The 25,737-nt window shown below is 33.9% G+C and overlaps 1 protein-coding gene across 2 annotated transcripts in view; it reads left to right on the top strand.

Moving 5' to 3' along the window:
- CCSER1 (coiled-coil serine rich protein 1) overlaps positions 1-25,737 on the top strand; it is an 823,961-nt gene that overhangs the window by 668,166 nt on the left and 130,058 nt on the right. Inside the window, exon 10 of one of the 2 annotated variants that reach the window (XM_047798062.1) lies at positions 4,215-5,384. The exons of the other annotated variant lie outside the window; for it this stretch is intronic. Within the exon in view, the coding sequence (XP_047654018.1) occupies positions 4,215-4,274 (60 nt within the window). The 3' untranslated portion in view covers positions 4,275-5,384. Of the gene's footprint in view, positions 1-4,214; positions 5,385-25,737 lie in introns of those variants that run through there. 2 annotated transcript variants of the gene reach the window in all.

Genomic DNA, 25,737 nt, shown 5'->3' with positions numbered 1-25,737 from the left:
TGTAATAAAAGACATTGACAGGAGGAAAACAAAAATTTAGTAATATGTGTATCTCCCATATACGTGTAAGATTCCCAGGGAAATTGAGTTAACTCCCTGGAATGGCCAAGCCAACACCTGAAATACCATCTCCACCTGGAGAACAAAGAGCAGGGTTGAGTAGTGGGGAGGCCCGTGGTGGAGGCTCACTGGGAAAAGCGCCACAAACAAAGCTGTTAGGAAGATTTAAGTCAGTACCTTCTCCATTCATTGAAACGAGTTTCCAGAGATTCATTCTCTCATCCTCCTCTTCTTGGTACAGAGGAGGAGATACTCCTATAAATAGAGTTCCCTTATAAATGTGAATGTATCTTATGAAAGGGTATACTCAGTTTTCAGAGCTCCTTCTGTATCTGCAGTTTCTTAAAAATAATTAGGTTCACTGTAATTTTTATGTCATAGAGATATATTGGGGATGTCAAATTTTGCTCACTTTCACTATCTTGTATCTTCTGGCAGGAAAAGTAGTAATTTTAGGGAAGAAAACAGGAAATATTAGTGTTTTAAAATGAAGCTGTAAAGTATGTTAATAGCAAATAACATTGGCGAGCTAAATAAAAAAAGGAAACTAGAATAAATGTTTGGCTTCATACCAAATAAGCAAAGGAATTGGAGTTTTCAGAATAATGTGTTACAGAAAGTTTCCTAAAAAGAGAGCCACATGTAACATTCACCTCATGGTCTATGAAATAAGAATATCAGGAAATTATACTCTTATGTGATGCCACATTGTTAAAATGGTAATTAGAATTTTAAATTTATAAAGCTGAATTACTATAGAGAAAATTTATAGCACAAAGAGGGTGATTTGCAATTCAGAGTACTTAAGAGTCATAGTTCTTTACTTATCAGAATTATTTCAGATTTGTCACTGTTTTATGAGTTTTGTGCTTACGAATAGATTTACAGGTTTGGATTTAATCCATCAAATCAGAGGAAAGTTTGTGTAAGGGTTAGTCTAACATAGAGTAATTTTCAAAAGGAAGAATACTCTAAGCAGGTTCAATTTTCATTTACTTGCATTGGAAAAGCAAAAACCTGAAAAACTGATGAATTGTTCATTTTCTTAGTCTAAGAAAAAGCTGGAATTAGGTATAGAGTGTTTTTCAAATTTTAGGACTATGAGAAACAATATCACTCCAAAATGCTACTTAAAAGTCTTTTTTAATTTATAGTAAAGAGCTACAAACTCCAATTTAGTCTAAAACAACTAACTTTGAGCATCAGTAATGACCCACTGTTGGGCTGTAAGAAATGTTAATCCAAAAGGAAACTATGTAAATTATAAAAATATATAAAAATTGATGCGAGTGTATTTTCTATTCTTTTAAGTTTTTCTCCATTTTGATTTTTTATTATATTAAATATACAAACACTGAATCTATATCTATGAATATATGGATATACATGTAATATATGTACAAAAACATACATGGATTTTTGGCATTTCAAATAGATATTGTACTATAATATTTTTTTCATCATTTGACCAAATATTCAATCACATGACCGTTTTAAGCATTTTTTACATTTCTTAAGTATTTTCCTTTTAAAGAATAGCAGTCATGTTAACAATTCCATATGGAGAGGCGTTTTGAAAGATCCAACAGAACTGTGCATGGTTTTACTTTCCATCCAGCAACGTTACCTCCAGAAATCTAGCCAGAACATACGCAGTCATATATACCAAATAGTATTTCTATAAAGTTTTCCTTAATGGGCATTATTCGTAAGAGCTAAAGAAAATAAGACGAAAATGTCCACCAATAGGAGGCTGTTGGATAATGGCTTGCTCACAAAATGGGGGGCTGTAAAGCTGAGGGGGAAGAAAAGAGGAAATATCGATGTCCTGACGTAGGGTAGTATCTAGGCTACATTAATAAGTGGACCGATGAGGGTGTGAAGCACTTCTAATATCCTCAGATGGTTAATCATGAAAAGTATCCTATCTTTCAAGTTATTGTTGCCCCTACAGACTAATTAAGGGGAACAACTTATTCTCATAAACTGAGCTTTCGTATTTCCTTGTAGTCTACCCCCACCCGACCCCCACCGTGTTCTCCTAGCTAAAAAGGGCAGAGAAGTATTGGGGCTTTTTGTTGTGCTATGTGACAAAAATTCTAATATTACAGATTTTATGGAAGAGATAAACTGAAATCATATACTTTAGTGACATTTGTGTCTCTGAACATAATCTTTTATATTTTCCTATCGTTTTACTAACATTTTTTAATACTAAAAGCTAGAGCTGGGTTAGAGCTTTATTAAAAATATGTATGTTAGGAATCATAATATATACTGGAATGCTGAATTCTTTTTTAATTTATAAAATATATTTCCTCTGTCTATTTACATTCATTCAGGTTGCATTTGGGGAACAGGTACCAAACACTAAGTGTATTTTAAATGCTTATTAGTCTTAATGATTCTGAAGACTTTTTTTTTTTGAAAGAATATTTGGTTTGCAAATAGATATCTGCTTCTGTGTACAATATATACCTATAATTATAACCTTGAGTTTCCTTTCATTATAAGATCTTATACCCTTTTTCATTTATTCAGTCATTTTAAAAATATAAGTTAAAAATACAGGTATCCCAATCACTGAGATGGTATCAGTGAATTGAGACATAGACAAGTTTTCTTTGTAAAACTCATTCTAGTGGATGAGGACATTAAATAAATTAGAAAATAAGAAATTGACAAAAGAATTTCACACAGTGATAGGCCCGTGGTGTAAATAAGCAGAAAAATGAGATTAAGAGATGAGTCAGAAGAGGAGAAGGCCTTGTGCCTAAAAAAGACTCAACAGGGAGGAACTGAGAATGTTGCCTTTGAGCTGTAATCTGAGTGCCAGGTCAGCTGCTCACAAAACTTGAGCAGACATCTTGACAGGAGAAATCAGACTATAAAGTACCTTCCAGTACTGCTTGCTGCTCTAAGACTGCGTCACTTTTGTTTTGGTCTTGTCTTTCTACCCAAAGGCTCTACACATTCTAATTACATATGCACCACAGGTAAATCTGTAAAAGAAATAAACACAAACATGCTGCTTACACTGTTGTATTTCTACTTTAAAACTCTCTGTGAATGGCTCCCCAGGGCTTAAAGGATAAAAATCTACATTCCTCAAAGCAGCATCCCTAGCTGCTAACATTACACCCTTCCCTACTTCTGCAATTTGAGCTCTAACTGTTCCCAAACAAGAGCCTGGTATTCCAGTTAAACTGTTCCAATACAAATTACTATTTCTTGTCTCCACCGTTGTTTAGTTTTCTGGTTTGTTTTGCTTTTAACTGTTTTCTTTAGAATAACCTCCCCTATAATATATCTCTCTTTTTAGGCCCAGCTCCAATCCCATATCCTTGATTTGACCACCCAAACTGGGAGTGATCTCTCTTTCTGCAGAACAGTTGCAGCAGTTGTCAGTCCCGTGCAACCTACCTTGTAGTTGTCAGGACTATATACTCTCACCATTTCTATGCATTCATGTGCATATCTCCCGTGTATTGACATAGAACTTAATTGCTGTTTAGTATAGCTCAGCTTTTTTATATTCATTTATTTCTCTCCAACTGAGTACTACATTACTTGGGAGCAGCTGCCATGTTCTACACTTCATGGATCCTATGTTTCTTTTTATACACATTATGTGCACAATGGAGTTCCTTTTTTTAAGGTGAAATATGTTGAAACAGTTTTAATTTACTTTCACTTAAACCTGAAATAACATATAGAGATTTAAATATAGTAATAAATGCTGCGGAATTAAAATTCTGTTGGCGCTGTGTGTGTAGGGTGATTTACAAAATATCAGGAGAGCCAGTGGACTTAATCATTTGGTTTTCTGGAAAAGAGGAATGCATAGAGTTGAATAATATTGTTACTTCTTTATTTACAAAACTAAGGGACTAAAATCTTGCTAGTTGATCTTCCTTCTTTTACCTTGTGTTTGTATTTAAATGGAAATTGGGAACCTCTAAACATTACTAATGTGAATATTTTAATAAGTTCTAGTAGCAATTATTACTTAGAAAATCATAAGTAGATTTATGTTGATCTATTTTTTTAAATTTGTGTTTAACCATTTTAAATCTTCATGTAAGGTAAATTTTCATTTCATTTTATTAATTTGATGTCATTCATTTATTTATTTTTGTTTTCTTCTTTTCAAGGCCCTGTGGAATCCTACATGCACTGAAGTTTTATTTAAACCAGTACACATTTCAACCTAGGTTAAATCATTGTTTGATAAGGAATGTATCACAAATCTGTGACATGCTAAATATTAAATCAGTTAAATTTTCCATTATTTCATATGTTAGCTATTTCTCAGAATATGTAATACAGAAATGTTTCCATTTCAAATATTTCACACTTCTAAAATTTGTACAGAACTGCATAAAATATTGATGATAGTCTCAACTAACATACTCCTACCTTGTTGTATTTTTAAAAGGAAACCAGTCTTTTATTTTAAAATTACCTCCATATGCAGCTATTCTAAGATGTAATATTCCACTTGGCAGTACATATTTTCTGTTCGACCTTCTCATCCATGTCATTTGTCTCTCTGGTTATAATCTTCATTTAATCTCACCATATATAGTCTGTGTACCTTAGGTAAGTTTGACAACAATTCTAATTTCCGTCATCCTAGGGCTACAGTTCTTATGGAAGTACTAGATTACCTCTCTTTTTCCCTCGCACTGAGAGCAAAAGATAAAAGCAGTGTGTCTTCAAATGATAGAAATAATGAAGTCTTATTCTAACTGTAGAAAGTCAAAAACTTATTCATATCTCTCAGAAGCGATTAAAGTTTATTGGCTGTTGACCTCATATTGAGGGGAGTTTGTTGAATGTGTCATAAAGAAAAGCCTGTCTCCTGGACTTGGCATTGGTGCCTGATTTCTGTGTGTCCTTGTTTATTACCTTTCAATAATATCTCACTTTAATTACCAAATGGCAGGGTGGCAGCAGGACACTCTTAAATGTTGTAGTTTATTGCAAGGCTAAGTGACAGAACCCAGAGAGTGTCTCAGTGTTGCAGTGCAAGACAGCAGAGGAGCCATTGAGCTAAGGAGAGGAAAGCAGGTTTTACTGAATTTTCTATACTTTATAAACAGGCAGTGAAATATTCATGGTTAATGGTAGTGGCATTCAGAAATACGTTATAAAAATGTCTTAAGTTATTTGAGCCATTATGTGACATATAATATGCATGATCAAATATCCGGTTTAAACCATAGTATTAAAATAAAATGATTAATATATTTATTCACTTGAAAACATTGTATGTGTCCTTGTTGACTTTGCCCTTAAAACATCCTTTTACGATTCAAGATATGAAAACGTTTCTGTTTCTCTAATGGTTTATTCTTTTATTCTGTTCTTATCTCTTTCTATTTATTGCCTTATTTTATATTTGAAACCCTTAAAAATAGATAATGTAAGAAATTCCATTACCTGCAATAAACTCTCCTCTGGTAAAGATTTTTATCAGCTTGAATGGTCAATATCATCTTGCAGAAGAAGAAAGAATTCAATTAAAGATATTTTGCCTGGGATGCAAATAAAAAAATTGTGTTAGCAAGAGGATTAAGGTACTTTTTTTCCTCAAAAGCAATACAGCAGAAACTGTCAATACAGACCAAAAAAGCCACCTAACCTGAAAAGCTACCATGTTTATGACTGTTCTTTAACACTAATAAGACATTTCAGACTGCTCCATCAGAAACCTATTTATTTTTTTTCATTGAACTTGGGCTGAATAGACATCAGTGAACATGTTGATAGGTTAATAATTTTATGTTTATGGTGAAATATATTCATAATATCCAACAATATCTACTATGTACTTTGTCCATTTAACTATTACAATGTTTTGTATTTATTTTATTACATCGAAAGTGAAATAAAAATAGGTATAGAGGGTGGGGTTTTGGGGGGTCTCTTTTGTCTCTGTTTTTTGTTTCTAAGAAAAACGTGTAAGAACCGTTGTAATTACTGCACTATATTCCAGGGTGTAGAAAAACTGAGGTTAATAATTGTTTCTCAAAGAAGCAACAAGAGGCATCAAAGTATATCTGACAACTGCAAATAGCGCAACATCGGTGTTTATTGATGAAAGGAAACATTTTGCTGTACTGTTATGCCTGCATGTTTTTCTGAAATATTCTGACAATAATTAACTAAAAGTGAGAGATAGATAAGCTTAATTACATTTATTTTCCAAATAAGGGGAGTCAAATTTGAAGAGGTTAAATGATTTTCTCAAGTTCATGTGATTTTTCTAACAGATATTAAATCTGTAGATTGTGCTTAGTTGTTCCAGATCAAAAGTCAGGATTTTGTTTTGTTTTCCTGATTTCAGAATGCTAGTGGATTGCGTGATTACAAAATTCAATACAGGTTATACTTGGATTACATATGCAAATATATAGATATTTGTATATTATACACATATTATACATTATTGATTGAATTTATTTATTTATTTATTTTTGCTTTTTTAGGGCTGCACTCACAGCATGTGGAGGTTCCCAGACTAGGAGTCCAATTGGAACTACAGCTGCTGGCCTACACCACTGCCACAGAAACTTGAGGTCCAAGCTGCGTCTACAACCTACACCACAGCTCACGGCAATGCCAGATCCTTAACCCACTGAGCAAGGCCTGGGATCCATCCTCCTGCAACTTCATGGTTCCTAATCAGATTCATTTTTGCTGCGCCACAATGGGAACTCCAAGATTGAATTCATTTTAAATCTACATTATAGGAGTTTTCTTATGGGGCAGTGGGTATCCAACATTGTCATTGCAGTGGCCCAGCTTGCTGCTGTGGTGCAGGTTTGATCCCTGACCTTGGAACTTCCACGTGTTGTGGGTGTGGCCAAAAGTAAAAAATGAAAAAGCCCTATACACTAGGCATAAATATGATGTTTAAAGATTAAACGTGTAAATGCATAATTGTCTAAGATGTGCAATATATTAACGAAGAAATTACTTTGATAATAGTGAGAATTTTTTTCAAATATAAAGTCCTTTTTTTGTGAGGCAAATAGGTGTTTATTTAAAGACAGAGCGAGAAGACAGGTGTGGGCAAAGCATAGGCACAGGTAGGCTGGGGAGGGGCTGTGGAGAGGGAGAGAGAAAGCCAGAGACAGAGCAAGAGAGAGAGGGAGAGGGCACCACTAAAGAAGTTCTTAGAAGGAAAACCATGGACAGTTTTGCTGGATGTTATTATTAACACATATTTTATCTATCTCAAATTATTTTGAAAATTTAATTTTTCATGCCTTGAAATATATTCATGTTAAATGTTCTTGTTTATCATATTTTTAAAGTAATAATCTTGGTTATATTTAGGACATACAGCTATATTTTATTTACTTATTTATTTATCTTTTGGGGGCCACGCCAGTGGCATATGGAGGTTCCCAGGCTAGGGTTGAAATCAGAGCTACAGCTGCCTGCTTACATGCCACAGCCACAGCAACACAGGATCCGAGCCTCGTCTGTGACCTACACCATAGCTCACAGCAATGCCAGATCCCTGACCCACTGAGCGGAACCAAGGATCAAACCCGCATCCTCATGGATATTAGTCACATTCATTTCTGCTGTGCCGTGACGGGAACTCCTACGGCTGTATTTTAAAAGATTTTTAAATACAGACTCTTAAGTAAGTATATGTTACTATACACATGTGCTTTTTTATTATGACACACATGAATTCTTCCTTGCTAAAATTTTCAAAATTGTATTATTTTCTTAATTGCTTGATATTGCCATTAAGTATCTGTTAGTTGAAAAAACAAAATCTACTTTTCCATATTTAGCTTGCTGCTGGAGGCAGGAATGTCCAAATTTAACAACAGGATGCTTTTTGTGATTTTGTGTTTTGTGCCTATATATTTATACTGACTGTTTAAATACAGTTCTATCATAATTTCTTACATATAATCACTCTTTCTCAAATAAGTATTTGTCCTGGAGCTTTTGGGGGGAACTACAGTCACTGTTATGCAGGCATGTTTAAAAAGAAACTAATACTGACATATATTCGAACATACGTCAGTTTCAGTTAAGGCATGTAGTTGAAACAAGTCCATGTGCAATGATAGACATATATTTTCTGTTGAAAAGAATTGGTATACTTGATATTAATGAGCATTGAGAGCTATTAATATCCCACACCTTCCAAGTGATGTCTGTTGGATATCTGAATTTGCATAATACATTTATATCATTAATTATAATTGAAAAGAGTAGGGTGGATAGGCTATAAAATGGAGAAAAAATGAGTCATTAAAACACTTTATTTTTTCCTCCAAACCAAACAACTTGAGTATATCTATTGGGTGTTCCCTTAACTTGATTTTGGGAAAGCTTTTCTCTATTTATCTATTCTTCACTTTGAATGTTTTTTATTTTTTTTAATTTATTTATTTATTTTTTTGTCTATTGTCCTTTTAGGGCCTCACCCACGGCATATGGAGGTTCCCAGGCTAGGGGTCCAGTTGGAGCTGTTGCTGCTGGCCTAGGCCAGAGCCACAGCAATGCCAGATCCAAACCGTGTCTGCGACCTACACCACAGCTCACGGCAATGCCAGATCCTTAACCCACTGAGCGAGGCCAGGGATGGAACCGGCAACCTCATGGTTCCTAGTCGGATTCGTTTCCACTGCGCCACGACAGGAACTCCATGAATGTTCTTTATTGATGCACATGTAGGAGGTTGATGAACAGGAGGCTCAGATGATAACAAAACATCTTCTAGTGTATGTTCCTAATATCTTAAAGCTGTTTGTTGCATCCTTAATTTATAAACACTAAGGTCAGATTATATACATATACATATATGAAACGAGGGAACCCTTATTTTAAGTTACCTGCTTCTCAAATTCCTTTTTAAAAAGGAGGAAATTTGATGAGGTTGCATGAGCATTCCTGAGAAAGAAAGGGAAACAGCAGAGACAAACATGAAGGCCAAGTAGATCCTAATGGGAAAAAACAAAGCAGCCAGGGTAAAAGGATTGTTGCCATACATCCCCTTAAGAATAAGCTTAGTTTTTTTTTAATTTCCTTTTTTTTTAATATAAGACTAAGAGATAAAGGAAGTGTCCCTTTACCGCTATAAGGAGGAATAGCCAGTAGCTTAAACTTTGATAAACAGTCTAGAAGCCTTATGTACCAATACATTTTGAATATAAATGACTGGCGAGAGTGAAGAAATGTCATGCTTTCCTCCTCAGGCTTTTTGTAGACGATTCTTCATAATGTTGGCAAGATTTTTGACCTGGAAAGAGATTTATGCGTACCATTTTTCACTAAGAATAATGGAGTAAACCTGACAAAACAAGTAACTTCATTTGACAATAAATATACCACATAGATATTTTCTCTGCATCATGAATTGTATATGTGTTAAGAAGAAGTTACTATGTTAACGTAGATTCAAGGTTTAATTTATATTACTAGTACAACTTTTACACAGCTTTATTTTATGATTTATGTTTTTGGAGATCCCATCATCAATTAATGACTCGTCTCTTAAAAACTACCTTACCTATTTCAGTACCATACATACATCATAAGTAAAATTTACATATACATAAACACATGCTCTATATTACTGTTGTTCTAATGCTTTGTAATCAGAGTATAATCTTTAGAAACCCAAAAAATATATTTTTAAATTATTTTAGATTTTTAAAAGGGAAAAGTATTTAGTAGTAGAATGTGATATATACCTTGAAAATTTATGGCTATTTTTCAATTGCAAAAGAGTATTCAGTATCTGGTGAGCTAACACAAAGGATCATATTATCAAGTCAGATTCACACAAATCATAGATCTTACACAACATCATATTTGCACTAACCATTTCCAAAGTCTTGGCAATTAAGCTCAGATGAGAAAGGGGGAAAGGTCTGCCACGTTGAGGACAGCTCTCCAAGCTCTTTCATCCCATGTTCACTTGATGATTCAGAGTAATAGATCTCCAAATGAGGCTTTGTGGGGTTACCTCACACAGTGTGAGAAGTATTTCATTCATGAAGTATCTCCATGTTATTATATCCCAACAATGTGGCATTTTTCAGGGAACCATGCTTATAAATCCATAGATTCTAAGTTTATTCACTCAAGTCAGTCCTTTACCAGGGGCATGGTATTGAAAGTTCCATTGAAGGACCTCCTTCCAACAAGTATTACTAGTTTATTTTCCTGTAGATCTAGTTTTGTTGACCAGGTTCAGGTTGGTTGCCTCCCTTTTCCCTCTCCCAGAGACGTCTCAGTTGCTGTCACCCCTCTCCCTCCCTCCCTCATTTGCACATTCCTTCTGAAAATGATACTGTATTGCAATGGAATGATGATCCCAATACAGTGGATTTTTCATTTCTCTTTAAATGAAAGGAAAATGCCTTGTAGAAGAAGTTTGTATGACCAAAATTGCAGTTGTTTTTGGTTTATCTTTGTTGCCAATGTTTCAGAGCACCGTCTGAGGCAAGAGTTAGGAGATTGCTTTTCCTGAAGATTATCTTTTTGTTTCCTTTTACTTTTCACTTACGGCAAGCCTTCATGAATTATAATTTTTGTAAGCCTAGAATTTTGTGATTCATTTGGGAGAAAAAAGTAAAATTCCTTAAAGTTTTCCTGGGTGTATACTGTAATGTACTAAAAATGAGAAGATCCATTTATTTAAATTTGTCATATTTAAAGCTATCAATATGTATTTTATTCTTTGTTTCCATTTGCTGTTTATAGAAAATTGCTCTTACTGGAGCAATAATCCATTCAACTAATTGGAATAGAGTAAATTCTTGGTTTTCTGTCTTCAGTTATACCGTATACCTCCTTATATATTTTATTGAATATAAAATGCCTCTCAAGATATTTGGGATGTAGTTTTATTGGTGTAAAATCTGTTATTTTACATGTTCTTCCACTTGCTATATATCGAAAGTACAGTAGAAAAATTCTCACAAGAGAAAACACGTAGAAGAAAAACTAAATCCAGTATTTGCTTCCTGATTTATCTGTTCTCCTGCAGTTCCACACACTGTTATTTCTACCAGGTCTTAGTGCCTTTACTCATATCAATCCCCTAACCTATAGAGCTGTTTCTTCTCTCGAATTTGTTCATTTGGAGAGGAAACCAGGTTCCATATTCCTGTAATTCTCTAGGCATAATTAAACTAATCTCCTCTAAATCACTCTATAGTTCAATAATGGCTAATTGTTGACATTGTTTACTTCTACTATATTTCAAGTGTTGTTTTATAGGCTTTACAGCTTTTAAATGTTTAATTATTCACAGAAGTGTATGAGGTAGCTCTTGTTACGTGATACCATTTTGCAAGCAATTAGGCTGTAATATAGAAAAGTTAATACATTTGAAATTATACTGCTTGAAAGTAACTTAGGATGTTTTTAAGTATAGGCCCTTGGGATACAGAGCCTGTACTTTATTCTTAAATATTTTACGTTTGAAGTATAGTTGATTTACAATGTTATCTTACTTTCCAGTGTATACCAGAGTGATTAAATGCTTTTATAGGTTAAACTTCATTTTAAATTACTGTAAAATATTGGCTATATTCCCTGTCTGGTTCAATATATCCTTTAGCTTATTTATTTTATAGATAGTAGTTTTTCGCACCAATCCTTATTTTGCCCCTGCTCTCTTCTCTCTCCCTGCTGGTAACCATTATTTTGTTCACCGCATTTGTGAGTCTGTTTCTTTCTTGTTACATTCACTGGTTAATGGTATCCACGTATATGTGATATCATACAGTATTTGTCTTTTCTTTGTATGACTTACTTCCCTAAGCATACGCTCTTCAGTTTCACCCATGTTGCAAATGACAGAATTTCACTTTTATGGCTGAGTGTATTACATCGTATATAAATGTATCACATATTCTTTATCCATGCATACAGATGAACACTTAGGTTGCTTCCATATCTTGGCTATTAGAAATAATGCTGCTGTGAACATTGGGATACATGCATCTTTTTGAATAGTGTTTTTAGTTTCCTTGCATATAATCCCAGGAGCGGAACTGCTAGAAATCATGGTGGTTCTACTTTTAGATTCTTAAGGAAACTCCATACCTCCATAGTGGCTATCAATTTGTGGTCCTACATAAATTTACACTTCCCCTCTCTCCACAACCTTACCGACATTTGTTATTTGTGATCTTTTTGATGAGGTCTTTCTAGCAAGTATGAGGTGCTTTCTCATTGTGGTTTCGATTTGGATTTCTCTGATGATTGGAATGTTAAGCATCTTTTTGTGTACATATTGATCATCTATTTTTTTTTTTTTGAAAAAAAATGTCTATTTAGATCTTCTGCCCAATTTTTTATTCAGGTTTTGGTATTGAAGTATATGAGCTATTTATATGTTTTCGATAATAGCTTTTTATTGGTCATATCCTTTTCAACTGTTTTTCTCTATTGAGTAGGTTGTCTTTCCATTTTGCCCAAGGTTTCCTTTGCTATGCAAAACTTTTTAAACCTTTAATTAGATTCCATTTGTATATTTTTGCTTCTGTTTGCTATGGCTTAGGAGACAAGGTCGAAGAAAATATTGCTATGATGTATGTTGAAGAGTGTTCTGTCTGTGTTTTCTTCTAGGGGTGTTGGGGTTTCTGGTCTCATGTTTAGGGTCTTTAATCCATTTGCAGTTTATTTTGTATATGATGTGAAGGAATGTTCTAATTTCCTTCTTTTGCATGTAGCTGTCCAATTTTCCCAGCACCACTTATTTAAAGAGACTGTCTTTTCTCCATCATGTATTTTCGCTTCCTTTGTTGTGGATTAATTAACCATAAGTGTGTGGGTTTCTTTCTGGGCTCTCTATTCTGTTCCATGTATCTTTGTGGCTGTTTTTGTGCCAATTCCACACTGGTTTTTTTTTTTTTTTTTAAACTTATGACTTTATTTAGGGCAGATTAAAGTGCAGAGTAAATAGGAGAGAATGTGCAGATTTCCCATCTGGCTCCCCTCTGCACACAGGCATGCCCCTCCCCCCTTATCTGTAGCCCACTCCCAAGGGGATCTTGTGTTACTGCTGATAGACCAGCATCAACACATCACGATCACTTGGTATTGTAAATTCTGTGGGTTTGGCCCTTCTTTTTTAAAATTGCAGTTGATTTACAATATTGTGTTAATTTCTGCTGTACAGCAAAGTGCTTCAAGTGTATATAAACACACACACATATCCTTTTCCATTATGGTTTATCATAAGGACCTTAATTTTTTTTAAAATTATTTATTTTTCCACTGTACAGCATGGGAGCCAAGTTACACTTACATGTATACATTTTTTTCCACCCTTTGTTCGGTTGCAAAGTAAGTATCTAGACATAGTTCTCAATTCTACTCAGCAGGATCTCATTGTAAATCCATTCCAAGTTGTATCCAATAACCCCAAGCTCCCGATCCCTCCCACTGCCTCTCTCTCCCCCCGGGGGAAGCCACAAGTCTATTCTCCAAGTCCATGATTTTCTTTACTGTGGAAAGGTTCATTTGTGCCACATATTAGATTCCAGATATAAGTGATAGCATATGGTATTTGTCTTTCTCTTTTTGACTTATTTCACTCAGTATGAGAGTCTCTAGTTCCATCCATGTTTCTATAAATGGCATTATGTCATTCTTTTTTATGGCTGAGTAGTATTCCATTGTGTATACATACCACATCTTCCTAATCCAGTCATCTGCCAGTGGATATTTGGGTTGTTTCCATGTCCTGGATATTGTGAATAGTGCTGCAATGAACATGTGGGTGCATGTGTCTTTTTCAAGGAAACTTTTGTCTGGATATATACCCAAGAGTGGGATTGCTGGGCCATATGGTAGTTCTATGTATAGATTTCTAAGGTATCTCCAAACTGTTCTTCATAGGGGTTGTACCAGCTTATATTCCCACCAACAAGGCAAGAGGGTTCCCTTTTCTCCACACTCCCGCCAGCACTTGTTATTTGTGGACTTCTTAATGACAGCCATTCTGACTGGTGTGAGGTGGTATCTCATGGTAGTTTTGATTTGCATTTCTCTTATAATCAGCAATGTTGAGCATTTTTTCATGTGCTTGTTGGCCATCTGTATATCTTCCTTGGAGAACAGTCTATTCAGGTCTTTTACCCATTTTTCCATTGGGTGGTTGGCTTTTTTGCTGTTGAGTTGTATAAGTTGCTTGTATATCCCAGAGATTAAGCCCTTGTCCATTGCATCATTTGAAACTATTTTCTCCCATTCTGAAAATTGTCTTTTTGTTTTCTTTTGGGTTTCCTTTGCTGTGCAAAAGCTTGTCAGTTTGATGAGGTCTCATGGGTTTATTTTTGCTCGTATTTCTGTTGCTTTGGGAGACTGACCTGAGAAAATATTCATGAAGTTGATGCCAGAGAATGTTTTGCCTATGTTCTCTTCCAGGAGTTTGATGGTGTCCTGTCGTATATTTAAGTCTTTCAGCCATTTTGAGTTTATTTTTGTGCATGGTGTGAGGGTGTGTTCTAGTTTCATTGCTTTGCATGCAGCTGTCCAGGCTTCCCAGCAATGCTTGCTGAATAGACTTTCTTTTTCCCATTTGATGTTCTTGCCTCCCTTGTCAAAGATTAATTGACCATAGGTGTCTGGGTTTATTTCTGGGTTCTCTATTCTGTTCCATTGGTCTGTCTGTCTATTTTGATACCAGTACCACACTGTTTTGATGACTGTGGCTTTGTAATATTGCTTGACGTCTGGGGAGAGTTATGCCCCCTGCTTGGTTTTTGTTTCTCAGGATTGCTTTGGCAATTCTGGGTCTTTTGTTGTTCCATAAAAATGTTTGGATTGTTTGTTCTAGTTCTGTGAAAAATGTCATGGGTAATTTGGTAGGGATTGCATTGAATCTGTAGATTGCTTTGGGTAGTATGGCCATTTTTACAATATTGATTTTTCCAATTCATGAACATGGAACATCTTTCCACTTCTTTACATCTTCTTTAATTTCTTCGATTAAAGTTTTATAGTTCTCGGCATATAAGTCCTTTACCTCCTTGGTCAGGTGTATTCTGAGGTATTTGATTTTTTGAGGTGCAATATTGAAAGGTATTGTATTTTTATATTCCTTTTCTAATATTTCATTGTTGGTATATAGAAATGCAGCTGATTTCTGAATGTTGATCTTATATCCTGCTACTTTGCTGAATTTATTAATCAGTTCAAGCAGTTTTTGGGTTGAGTCCTTAGGGTTTTCTATGTATAGTATCATGTCGTCTGCATACAGTGACAGTTTGATCTCTTCTCTTCCTATATGGATGCCTTTTATTTCTTTTGTTTGTCTAATTGCTGTGGCTAGGACTTCCAAAACTATGTTGAAGAGCAGTGGTGAGAGTGGGCATCCCTGTCTTGTTCCAGATTTGAGTGAGAAGGCTTTCAGTTTTTCTCCATTGAGTCTTACATTTGCTGTGGGTTTGTCATAAGTGGCTTTGATTATGTTCAGGAATGTTCCCTTTATACCCACTTTGGTGAGAGTCTTGATCATGAATGAATGTTGGACTTTGTCAAATGCTTTTTCTGCATCTATTGAGATGATCATACGGTTTTGACTTTTCTTTTGTTAATGTGGTGTGTGATGTTTATTGATTTGCATATGTTGAAACATCCTTGTGAAATTGGGATGAATCCCACCAGGTTGTGCTGTATGATCTTTTTTATGTTGTTGGATTCGGTTGGCCAAAATTTTGTTGAGAATTTTTGTGTCTATATTCATCAGAGATACTGGCCTATAGTTTTCTTTTTTGGTGGTCTTTGATTTTGGAATTAGGGTGATGGTGGCATCATAGAATGTCTTTGGGAGTGTTCCTTCTTCTTCAACCTTTTTAAAAAGTTTAAGGAGGATGGGCACCAGATCTTCTTTATATGTTTGATAGAATTCACCTGTGAAGCCATCTGGTCCTGGACTTTTATTTGTAGGGAGTGTTTTTATGACATATTCAATTTCATTTCTAGTGATCTGTCTGTTCATTTGGTCTTTTTCTTCTTGATGCAGTTTTGGCAGGCTGTAAGATTCTAGATAACTGTCCATTTCTTCCAGATTGTCAAATTGTTGGCATATAGTTGTTCATAGTATTATGGTATTTTGTATTTCTGCAGTATCTGTTGTGATCATACTGTTTTGATTACTATTACTCTGTAGTATAGTTTGAAATCTGGGAGCATGTTACCTTCAGCTTTGTTCTTTTTTTTCAAGATTAATTTGCAAGTTTGAGTTATTTGTGGTTTCATATAAATTTTAAAATTATTTGTTCTAGTTCTGTGAAAAATATCTAGGATATTTTTTGGTAGAGATTTAACTAAACGTGTATCTTGCTTTAGGTAATATGGCCATTTTAACAATATTAATTCATACAATAAATTTAATGTTAATCTTAATAATATTAACTCCAAATATGGAATATATTTCCATTTCTCTACATCATCTTCAGTTTCCTTCATCAGTCTTATTATTTTCAGAGTATAGGTTTTTACTTCCTTGGGGAAGTTTATTTCTGGGTGTTTTTATTCTTTTTGATGCATCTTTTTTTTATGGCTGCACCCATTCTTATGGAAGTTCCCAGGCTAGGGGTTGAATCAGAGCTGCAGCTGCCAGCCTACACCATAGCCATAGCAATGCCAGATCTGAGCTGCATCTATGACCCACACTTCTGCTCACAGCAACGCCAGATCCTTAACCCACTGAGCTGGGCCAGGGATTGAACTCATGTCCTCATGGATACTAGTTGGGTTCCTTACCTCTGAGCCACAATGGGAACACCTTTTTGTTGCAATTTTAAATAGGGTTATTTTCTTGATTTATCTTCACCTGTAATGCGGCAGCTTTTGAGGGAAAGAGAGTAGATGGCAATGCATCTTAAAATTCCACTCAGAAATGTCACAAAACACTTCCACTCACATTTCATTGGTCAAAAGAGAGTCATATGGTTACAGCTAACTAACTCCCAGTAGGTAGGAAGGACCCACCAATTATATGACCAGAAACAGGAAAACCACAAAAACTGACACAAAACATCAATGCCTACTATTATGTTTGTCTTCTTTTCTCTGAAATAATCCAGTGTTAATTAAAATGTGGAAATTATTACTTGGTAAATGTACTGACAAAAAATCCTTTGACTCCATTGAATTTTTTTCAGGAAAATCTAATTCAAACATTTCTGATCCTGTGAATACCTCTCTTTTAAATATCATGTGTACATAATGGTATTTCAATTTTTGACATATGTCATAAATAAGTTCTTAAGATACATTTTTCAGTTATATTTCATTCCACTAGACTTTGAAATATTTCTAGTATTATAAATTTGTTTATTATCCACAGTCAACTGAGTTGCCTATAATTTGTTGACATTACCTCAGTATTACTCAAGCTTATTAAAATATGTTAAAACTATCTTAAAATAAATGATTATGCCCATACATATAATAGAGAGTTTTTTCAGGATTATCTAATGATATGATACCTAAGTATCATTAGTGTACTTGGCTGAATAATTCATGGTAACAGTGTTATTCCAACATGTTTTTTAGTCATTTACCTCCTTACAACTTTATCATTAAGCACATTTTTTTTCCTCTCTAAGAATCTCTAGAGATTTTAAGTGCTGAGTATAATATTTTAAATGTGTGAACAAAAATGACTTTCTTGTTCCCAAATAATATGCTGTGCTGATCCAGAAAGAGATAATTTGTGTCAACTGAAACAAATAGGTTTCCTGTAAATTTTCTCCCCTCCAATTTAATGTTAAAGTCTTACCAAATTATCTCCTAAATCATATATTACATTTTCAACTTTTATAATGTGAAAACATCATTTTAAATTCCCACAATAGACAATATACATTTTTATTTAATGAGAAAATTATCTATTAAAATTCTGATTTGTTGGCAAATCAAGCTACATCTTTTTGCTTATTTATTTCTTTAGGGCCACACCTGGGACATATGGAAATTCCCAGGCTAGAGGTCAAATCCAGAGCTGCAGCTGCCTGCTTACGTCACAGCCACAGCAACAGCAACCCTGGATCAGAGTCATGTCTGGCCTGTGACCTACACCACAGCTCACAGCAATGCAGGATCCTTAATCCACTAAGTGAGGCCAGAGTTCAAATCCATATCCTCATGGATACTAGTTGGGTTCCTAACCCACCGAGCCACAGTGGGCACTCCTCTTTTTCCTTTTTGAGTATAAAGTGAAATCCTTAGTGTTATTTATTTCCAGTCTATAATTTGTTGATTCCTACAACACTAATTAATTAAAACTAGTTTCATTGTAAATAAAATAGTTAGGTCAACATTCATCATATCGGTATAGTAGTTAGCATTACCAAAGCCATCATTTAGTCTAAATGTAATTACACTATACCTTAGTATATATATATGAAATTAGTTCTCCCATTTTTAGACTGATTTTTCCCAAATTTATATTCAGAGTATCAAAAATAATTAAGTTGGAGACCATGAATCAAAATGTTAGAAGTACATATTTTGTGTTCTATTCTATTAATATTTACACTTGTGTTTATATCATGCATGATGTAAAGAAAATTTGTGAATACTAGGAATAGTATCACCCTATGTTTACTGTCACAATTTCAAATCATATCAACAGAATTTTTAAATACACAAATTATGGAAAGATATTAATCCCTAATGTTTTCAATAACTAATTTTCTAAGTTTTAAGATATAAATTCTGATATTCTTAAGCAATCTTTAGATATTAGAAATATCAAAAAAACAAATATCAAAATGAAAATCACCAAATCATTAGTAGTTTTTAGTAAGAAGTTATTTTGCATATAAAAAGAGTTTGCAAACTGGTGTCTTCAAAATCAAAAGTTAATGTGAAGCTAAAAGCATCATGTTATAGGGTGACTTAAAAGTGAAAGCGAAAAAGTTGTTTACTCTTCATAATAATTGGTTATTGGAGTGGATGCTTCTGGATGGCAGGCGATTGGTTTAAAGTGTTTATCTCATACCATTTTTAGGAAGATGACTTGTTTCTATTGTGATTGTCAGAGGCATTTACAAGAAGTAATCTATATTTTGCTTCTGATATAAGATTAGTAGATGTATAAATTTAGTTTTGCTTCTGTGACTTAAATGGTTTTGTCTACTCAGGGAATTCTCAAGTCTGATCTCCACTTTATATTTAACAATATAAAATTGTCTATTCCATTGTTATAAAATTGTTATATTGCATTATCATCATAAATTTGGTCAGTCACATCATTGAGGTCTTCAAGATTTCAAATCCTGATGAATATCATTTGATATGTGAGTGGCTGGTGAAAGACACTTAAAATTTTCTGGGAGAGCAAAACACAATAGAGAGGTTAACATGTTGAGTATAAGGAAAATAATATCCAAGGATTTCAAAAGTTCTCAGACAGAGATTCCTAGAAGACAGGGTTTACAATTAAATAATGTAAATGGGTTATAATTAGATTCAAGTTTTAAGTCAACCTACTTTTATTTTAGTTATTTACAAAGGTAGTTGATATATTAGAATTCATATATCCCCATGATACTTTAGGATAGGATGAAAATGTAGATTGTGTAAAGTTGAATTTTAACTGAGATAAAACATATTAGTTTCAGGTGTAAAACATAATGATTTGACATTTTTATACATTTCAAAATGATCACAGTAGATCTAGTTATCTACCACCATACAAAGTTACAAAGTATTTCTTTTTAATGAAAACTTTTAAGATTTACTTTCTTAACGGCTTTTAGATTTTCAATACAATTGATTATAGTCACCACGATGTGCATTACATCTCCATGTCTTATTTTATAACTAAAATTTGTATCTCTTGATACCCCTCAATTATTTCTCCCACCCCAACCACCCTCCACCCTCCTCTCTGGCAGGCATCAATCTATTGTCTGTTGATGAGTTTTGTTTGTTTGTTCCTCTGTTCCACTTTTTTTAGATTCTACATATAAGTGAGATCATATGGTATTTGTCTTTGTCTAACTTACTTCACTTGGCATAATACTGTCAGGGTCCAATGTTGTCACAAAAGGCAAGATTTCATTCTTTCTACGTCTGAGTAGTTCTGGCTATGATTTCAAATACTACATAGAATAAAAGTGGTAAGAGTAGAATCGTCTTTTTCCTGAATTTAAGGAATAAACTTTGTGCTATTTGCCATTGAGTGTGATATTAGCCATGAACTGGTCCTTTATGGCCTTTATTGTGCTAAGGTATATTCCCTCTATAACCAATTTGTAGAGAGTTTTATCATAAGTGGATGTCGAACTGTGTCAAATGTTTTCTCTGCATCTATTGAGATAATCATACCATTTTAATTCTTCATTTTGTTAATGGAATATATCACATTAATTTATTTGCAGATGTTGAACTATCCTTACATCCCGAGAATAAATCCCACTCGATTGTGGCATACAATCCTCATAATATGCACTGCTGAATTTGATTTGCTGATATTTTGTTCAGAGCCTTTGCATCTACATGCATCTTGGATATTGGCTTGTAATTTTCTTTTTGTGTTGTGTCCTTGTCTGGTTTTGGTAGCAGGGTAATCCTGGCTTATAAAATGAGTTTGGAAGTGTTTCTTCCTCTTCCAATATTTGGAATAATTTGTGAAGGATAGCTATTAACTCTTCTTTAAATATTTGGTAGAACTTACCAATGAAACCGTCTTGTCCTGGACTTGTGTTTTTAGGGAGCTTTTTGAATAGTGACTGAATAGCCTTACATGTAATTAGTTAATTCAGATATTCTATTTCTCTATGACACAGTCTTATAATTGCAAGTTACCAGGAATTTGTCCGTTTCTTCTAGGTTGTCAAACATGTTGGTGTATAATTTTATTTACTAGTCTCTTATGATTCTTTGTATTTCCTTGGTATCTACTGTAATTTTTTCCTTTTTCATTCCTGTTTTAATTTACTTGAACCTTTTATCACTTTTCTTAGTATAACTAATGTTTTGATGATTTTGTTTATCTTTACGAAGAAAAAGCTCTTAGTTTCATTGATCTTTTATTTTTTTTGCCTCTATTTTATGTCCAATTAGATCTTTATTTCTTTTACTAACTTAGGACTTTGTTTATTCTTTTTTTTTTTTAGCTCCTTTAGGTATAAGTTTACATTTGCTTACAAAAGTATACTTTTTCGAATTGCTATAAGTTATCAATAGCTTAAAAGAAAAGAAAGACTCTTTAAATACATAAAAGAAATGTTAAAGACACAGCATTGTTTTAAATTAAGTCATAATTATATTTATCAGTTCATTCACTCCCTTAATTAATTTTTGTTTTGCTTCATCTTGGGTTAGAAGCTTATGAATCAATCAGTTTTCCATTAGCCTTTTAGAAATTCTTACCCAGTCCAGGGTTATGGTCTTAATATTGTTGGAAACCTGAATTTTAGGGTAATGGTTAGGGTCTTTCCCATCAAGCTGTTTGAAGATGATATATATTTTGCCTGTAGTTGATTGTAAATGCTTTTGGAGAAGAATCAAGGGTAAAATGCAACATGCTTAAAGCAACCATGCTTAAAGAAAGAAAATAAAAAGACAACTTACAAAATGGGAGAAATAGTTTCAAATGATGCAACAGACAAGGGCTTAATCTCTAGAATATATAAGCAACTTATACAACTCAATAGCAAAAAAAGCCAACAACCAAATTGCAAAATGGGCAAAAGACGTGAATAGACTGTTCTCCAAGGAAGATGTACAGGTAGATGGCCAACAAGAACATGAAGAAATGCTCAATGTCACTAATTATTTGAGAATTGCAAATCAAAACTACCAGGAGATACCCTCACACCAGTCAGAATGGCCATCATTAATAAGTCCACAAATAACAAGTGCTGGAGGGAGTGTGGAGAAAGGGGAACCCTCCTGCACTGTTGGTGGGAATGTAAGCTGGTACAACCACTATGGAGAACAGTATGGAGGTACCTTAGAAATCTATACATAGAACTACCATATGACCCAGCAATCCCACTCTTAGGCATATAGCCAGACAAAAGTTTCCTTGAAAAAGACACATGGACCCACATGTTCATTGCAGCACTCTTCACAGTAGCCAAGACATGGAAACAACCCAAATGTCCATCGATAGATGATTGGAATAGAAAGATATGGTGTGTTTATATATATATGTAATGGAATACTACTCAGCCATAAAAAAGAACAAAATAATGCCATTTGCAGCAACCTGGATGGAACTAGAGATTATCATACTGAATCAACTAAGTCAGAAAGAGAAAGACAAATACCATATGATATCACTTATATCTGGAATCTAATATGTGGCACAAATGAACCTTTCCACAGAAAAGAAAATCATGGACTTGCAGAATAGAGTTGTGTTTGCCAAGGGGGAGGGGGAGGGAGCAGGATGGTTGGGGAGCTTGGGGTTAATAGATACAAACTGTTGTTTTAGGAATGAATTAGCAATGAGATCCTGCTGTGTAGCACTGAGAACTATGTCTAGTCACTTATGATGGAACTTGATAATGTGCAAAATTAGAATGTGTACATGTATTTGTAACTGGGTCACCATGCTGTGCGGTAGAAAAAAAATTGTATTGTGGAAATAACTATTAAAAAATAATAATAAAAAAAATTAAAAAACAGCTGGTGAGAGTTCAACATTAAAACATGCAATTGAAAAGGAAATTATTTTTGTGATATACAGTATTGCAAAATAGACTGAAAGTGTTATATTAGTACATATCAGCATTTTTTAGATTATCGCATAATTTCTAAAGCACATATTAATGATATAGACATGTAAATATAATCTAAGAAGGTTAAACATTAATTTTTATTTGATAGTTTCCTGTGTAAATTAAGGCTAATATATTAACATCCTTTTTTATTTTATTGGAGCATAGTTGTATATAGTTGACTTAACGTGTTGTATTAGTTTCAGGTATAGAGCAAAGTGAATCAGTTGTGTGTGTGTATATACATGCACTCTATATCCCATATAGGTTATTACAAACTATTGAGTAGATTTCTCTGTGCTATACAGTAGATCCTTGTTAATTATCTATTTTATAGAGCAGCATGTATATGCTAGTACTTTCTTCCTAATTAAATCCACCCTCCCATGGTTTCCCTTATGGAAACTGTAAGTTTAATTTTGAAATCCTTGAATTTTTTTTTGTGTGTTTGGTAAATAAGTTATTTTGTATAATTTCAAGAGATCCCACATCTAAGTGATATCATATGACTTTTGTCTTTCTCTGACTGACTTAGTTCATTATGATAATCTCTAGGTCCATTCATGTTGCTGTAAATGGCATACTTCATTAGTTTTTAGGGCTGAATAATATTCCATTATATATATATATATATATATACTCACATATTATATATACCATATATTCTTTATCCATTTCCTCTGGGGATAGACATTTAGCTTGCTTCCATGTCTCGGCTATTGTAAATAGTGCTGTAATGAACAAAGCAGTGCATATATCTTTTTGAATTATGGTTTTCTCTGGATAGGTGCCCAGGGATGGGATTGCTGGATCATAAGATAGTTCTATTTTTAGTTTTTAAGGACCTCCATAATGTCCTCCATGTTGGTTGAACTAACTTACATTCCCCCCAACAATGTTGGCGAGTTCTGATTTTTGTGCATGCTTTCCAACATTCATTTTTTGTAGACTTTTTTCCCCAATTTTATTTTTTTATTTTATTTTTTTATTTTATTTACTTTTCTATATAACGACTTTTTTTTTCATTACAGCTGGTTTACAGATTCTGTCAATTTTTTTTGACTTTTATTATTTTTCATGAGTTATTTCCCCAATTCAATTTTTTTTCCTACTGTACAGCATGGATGACCCAGTTACATACATGTACACAGTCTATTTTTGCACATTATCAAGCTCCATCATAAGTGACTAGACATAGTTCCCAGTGCTAAACAGCAGGATTTCATTGCTAATCCATTCCAAAGTCTATATATAGACTTTTTGATAATGGCCATTCTGATTGATGTGAAGTGATACTGCACTGTAGTTTTGATTTGCATTTATCTAATAATTAGTGGCATTGAACATTTTTTAATGTGGTTTTTTTGGCCATACATCTGTCTTCTTTGGAGAAAAGTCTATTTACATCTTCTGCACATTTTTTGATAGGATTGTATTTTTTTGATATAAAACTTCATGAGATGTTTGAATATTTCAACAGTCACTTCATTTGCAGATTTTCTCCCATTCTATGGAATATCTTCTTAATTTTTTTATGGCTTCTTCCTTTGCTGTGTAAGAGCTTTTTAGTTTAACTAGGTCTCATTTGTTTATTTTTGTTTTTATTTTCATTATTCTATGTGGTGGATCAAAAAAGATATTGCTGTGATTTATGTCAAGGGGTATTTTACCTATGTTTTCCTCTAGGAGTTGTATATTATTTGGCCTTATGTCCAAGTACTTAATCCATTTTGAGTTTATTTTTGTGTATGATGTTAGAGAATGTTCTAATTTCAATCTTTTACATGTAGCAGTCCAGTTGTCCCAGTAGAGTTTCTTAAAGAGCCTGTCTTTCCTGCATTGTATATTCTTGCCCCCATTGTTATAAATTAGTTGACCATAGGTGTGGGTTTATTTCTAGGCTTTATATGTAGTTTTACTGATCTATAGTTCTTTTTCTGTTCCATTATCATACCTTTTTGATGATTGTAGCTTTCTAGTATAGTTTGAAGTAATAGAGCCTGATCCTCCAGTTCCATTTTTCCCTTTCAAGATTGACTTGATTACATAGTCTTTTCTGTTTCCATATGTGAAGAATGGCATTGGTAATTTAATAGGGATTGCATTGGATCTGTAGATTATTTTAGGTAGTCACTTTGATAATATTAATGCTTCCAATCCAAGAGGCATGGTGTGTTTCCATTTGTGTCATCTTTGATTTCTTTCATCAGTGTCTTTTTTTTCCTTTTTTTCTTTCTGTTTTTTTTTTTTTTTTTTTTTTGTGTGTGTGTGTGTGTGTGTGTGTGTGTGTGTGTGTGTGTGTTTTCTTTTGAAGCCTGCACAGATGGCATATGGAAGTGCCCTGGGCTAGGGGTCAAATCAGAGCTGCAGCTGCTGGCCTACTCCACAGCCATAGCAACACAGGATCTGAGCTGTGTCTGTCACCTAACCACAGCTCATGCCAATGCTGGATCCTTAACACATGGAGCAAGGTCAGGAATTGAACCCACATCCTCATGGATACTAGTCAGGTTCATTAACCACTGAGCCACAATAGGAACTCATCATCAGTGTCTTATAATTTTCAGAGTAGAGGTCTTTTGTCTCTGAGGTAGGCTTATTCCTAGTATTTTATTTTCCTCGATGTGATGGTAATTGGGATTGTTGCCATAATTTCTTTTTCGGATCTTGCATTGTTAGTATGTAGAAATGCAAGAGATTTCTGTGTATTAATTTTGTAACCTACAACTTTACTAAATTCGCTGATGAACTCTAATAGTTTTCTGTTAGAATCTTTAAGATTTTCCATGTAGAGTATCATGTAACCAGCAAACAGTGGCAATTTTACTTCTTTTCCCATTTGGATTCCTTTTATTTTTCTTATGATGTCCAACAGCTTTCTTTTATAAAAGAAGAGCTCAAATCTTTTGCAATATCACAGGGACTCTTT

The sequence above is a fragment of the Phacochoerus africanus genome, chromosome 10 (assembly GCF_016906955.1).
Source record: "Phacochoerus africanus isolate WHEZ1 chromosome 10, ROS_Pafr_v1, whole genome shotgun sequence".
Classification (NCBI taxonomy): domain Eukaryota; kingdom Metazoa; phylum Chordata; class Mammalia; order Artiodactyla; family Suidae; genus Phacochoerus; species Phacochoerus africanus.
Note: the sequence above shows the minus strand (reverse complement) of the source record. Positions and strands in the feature narration are given on the sequence as shown.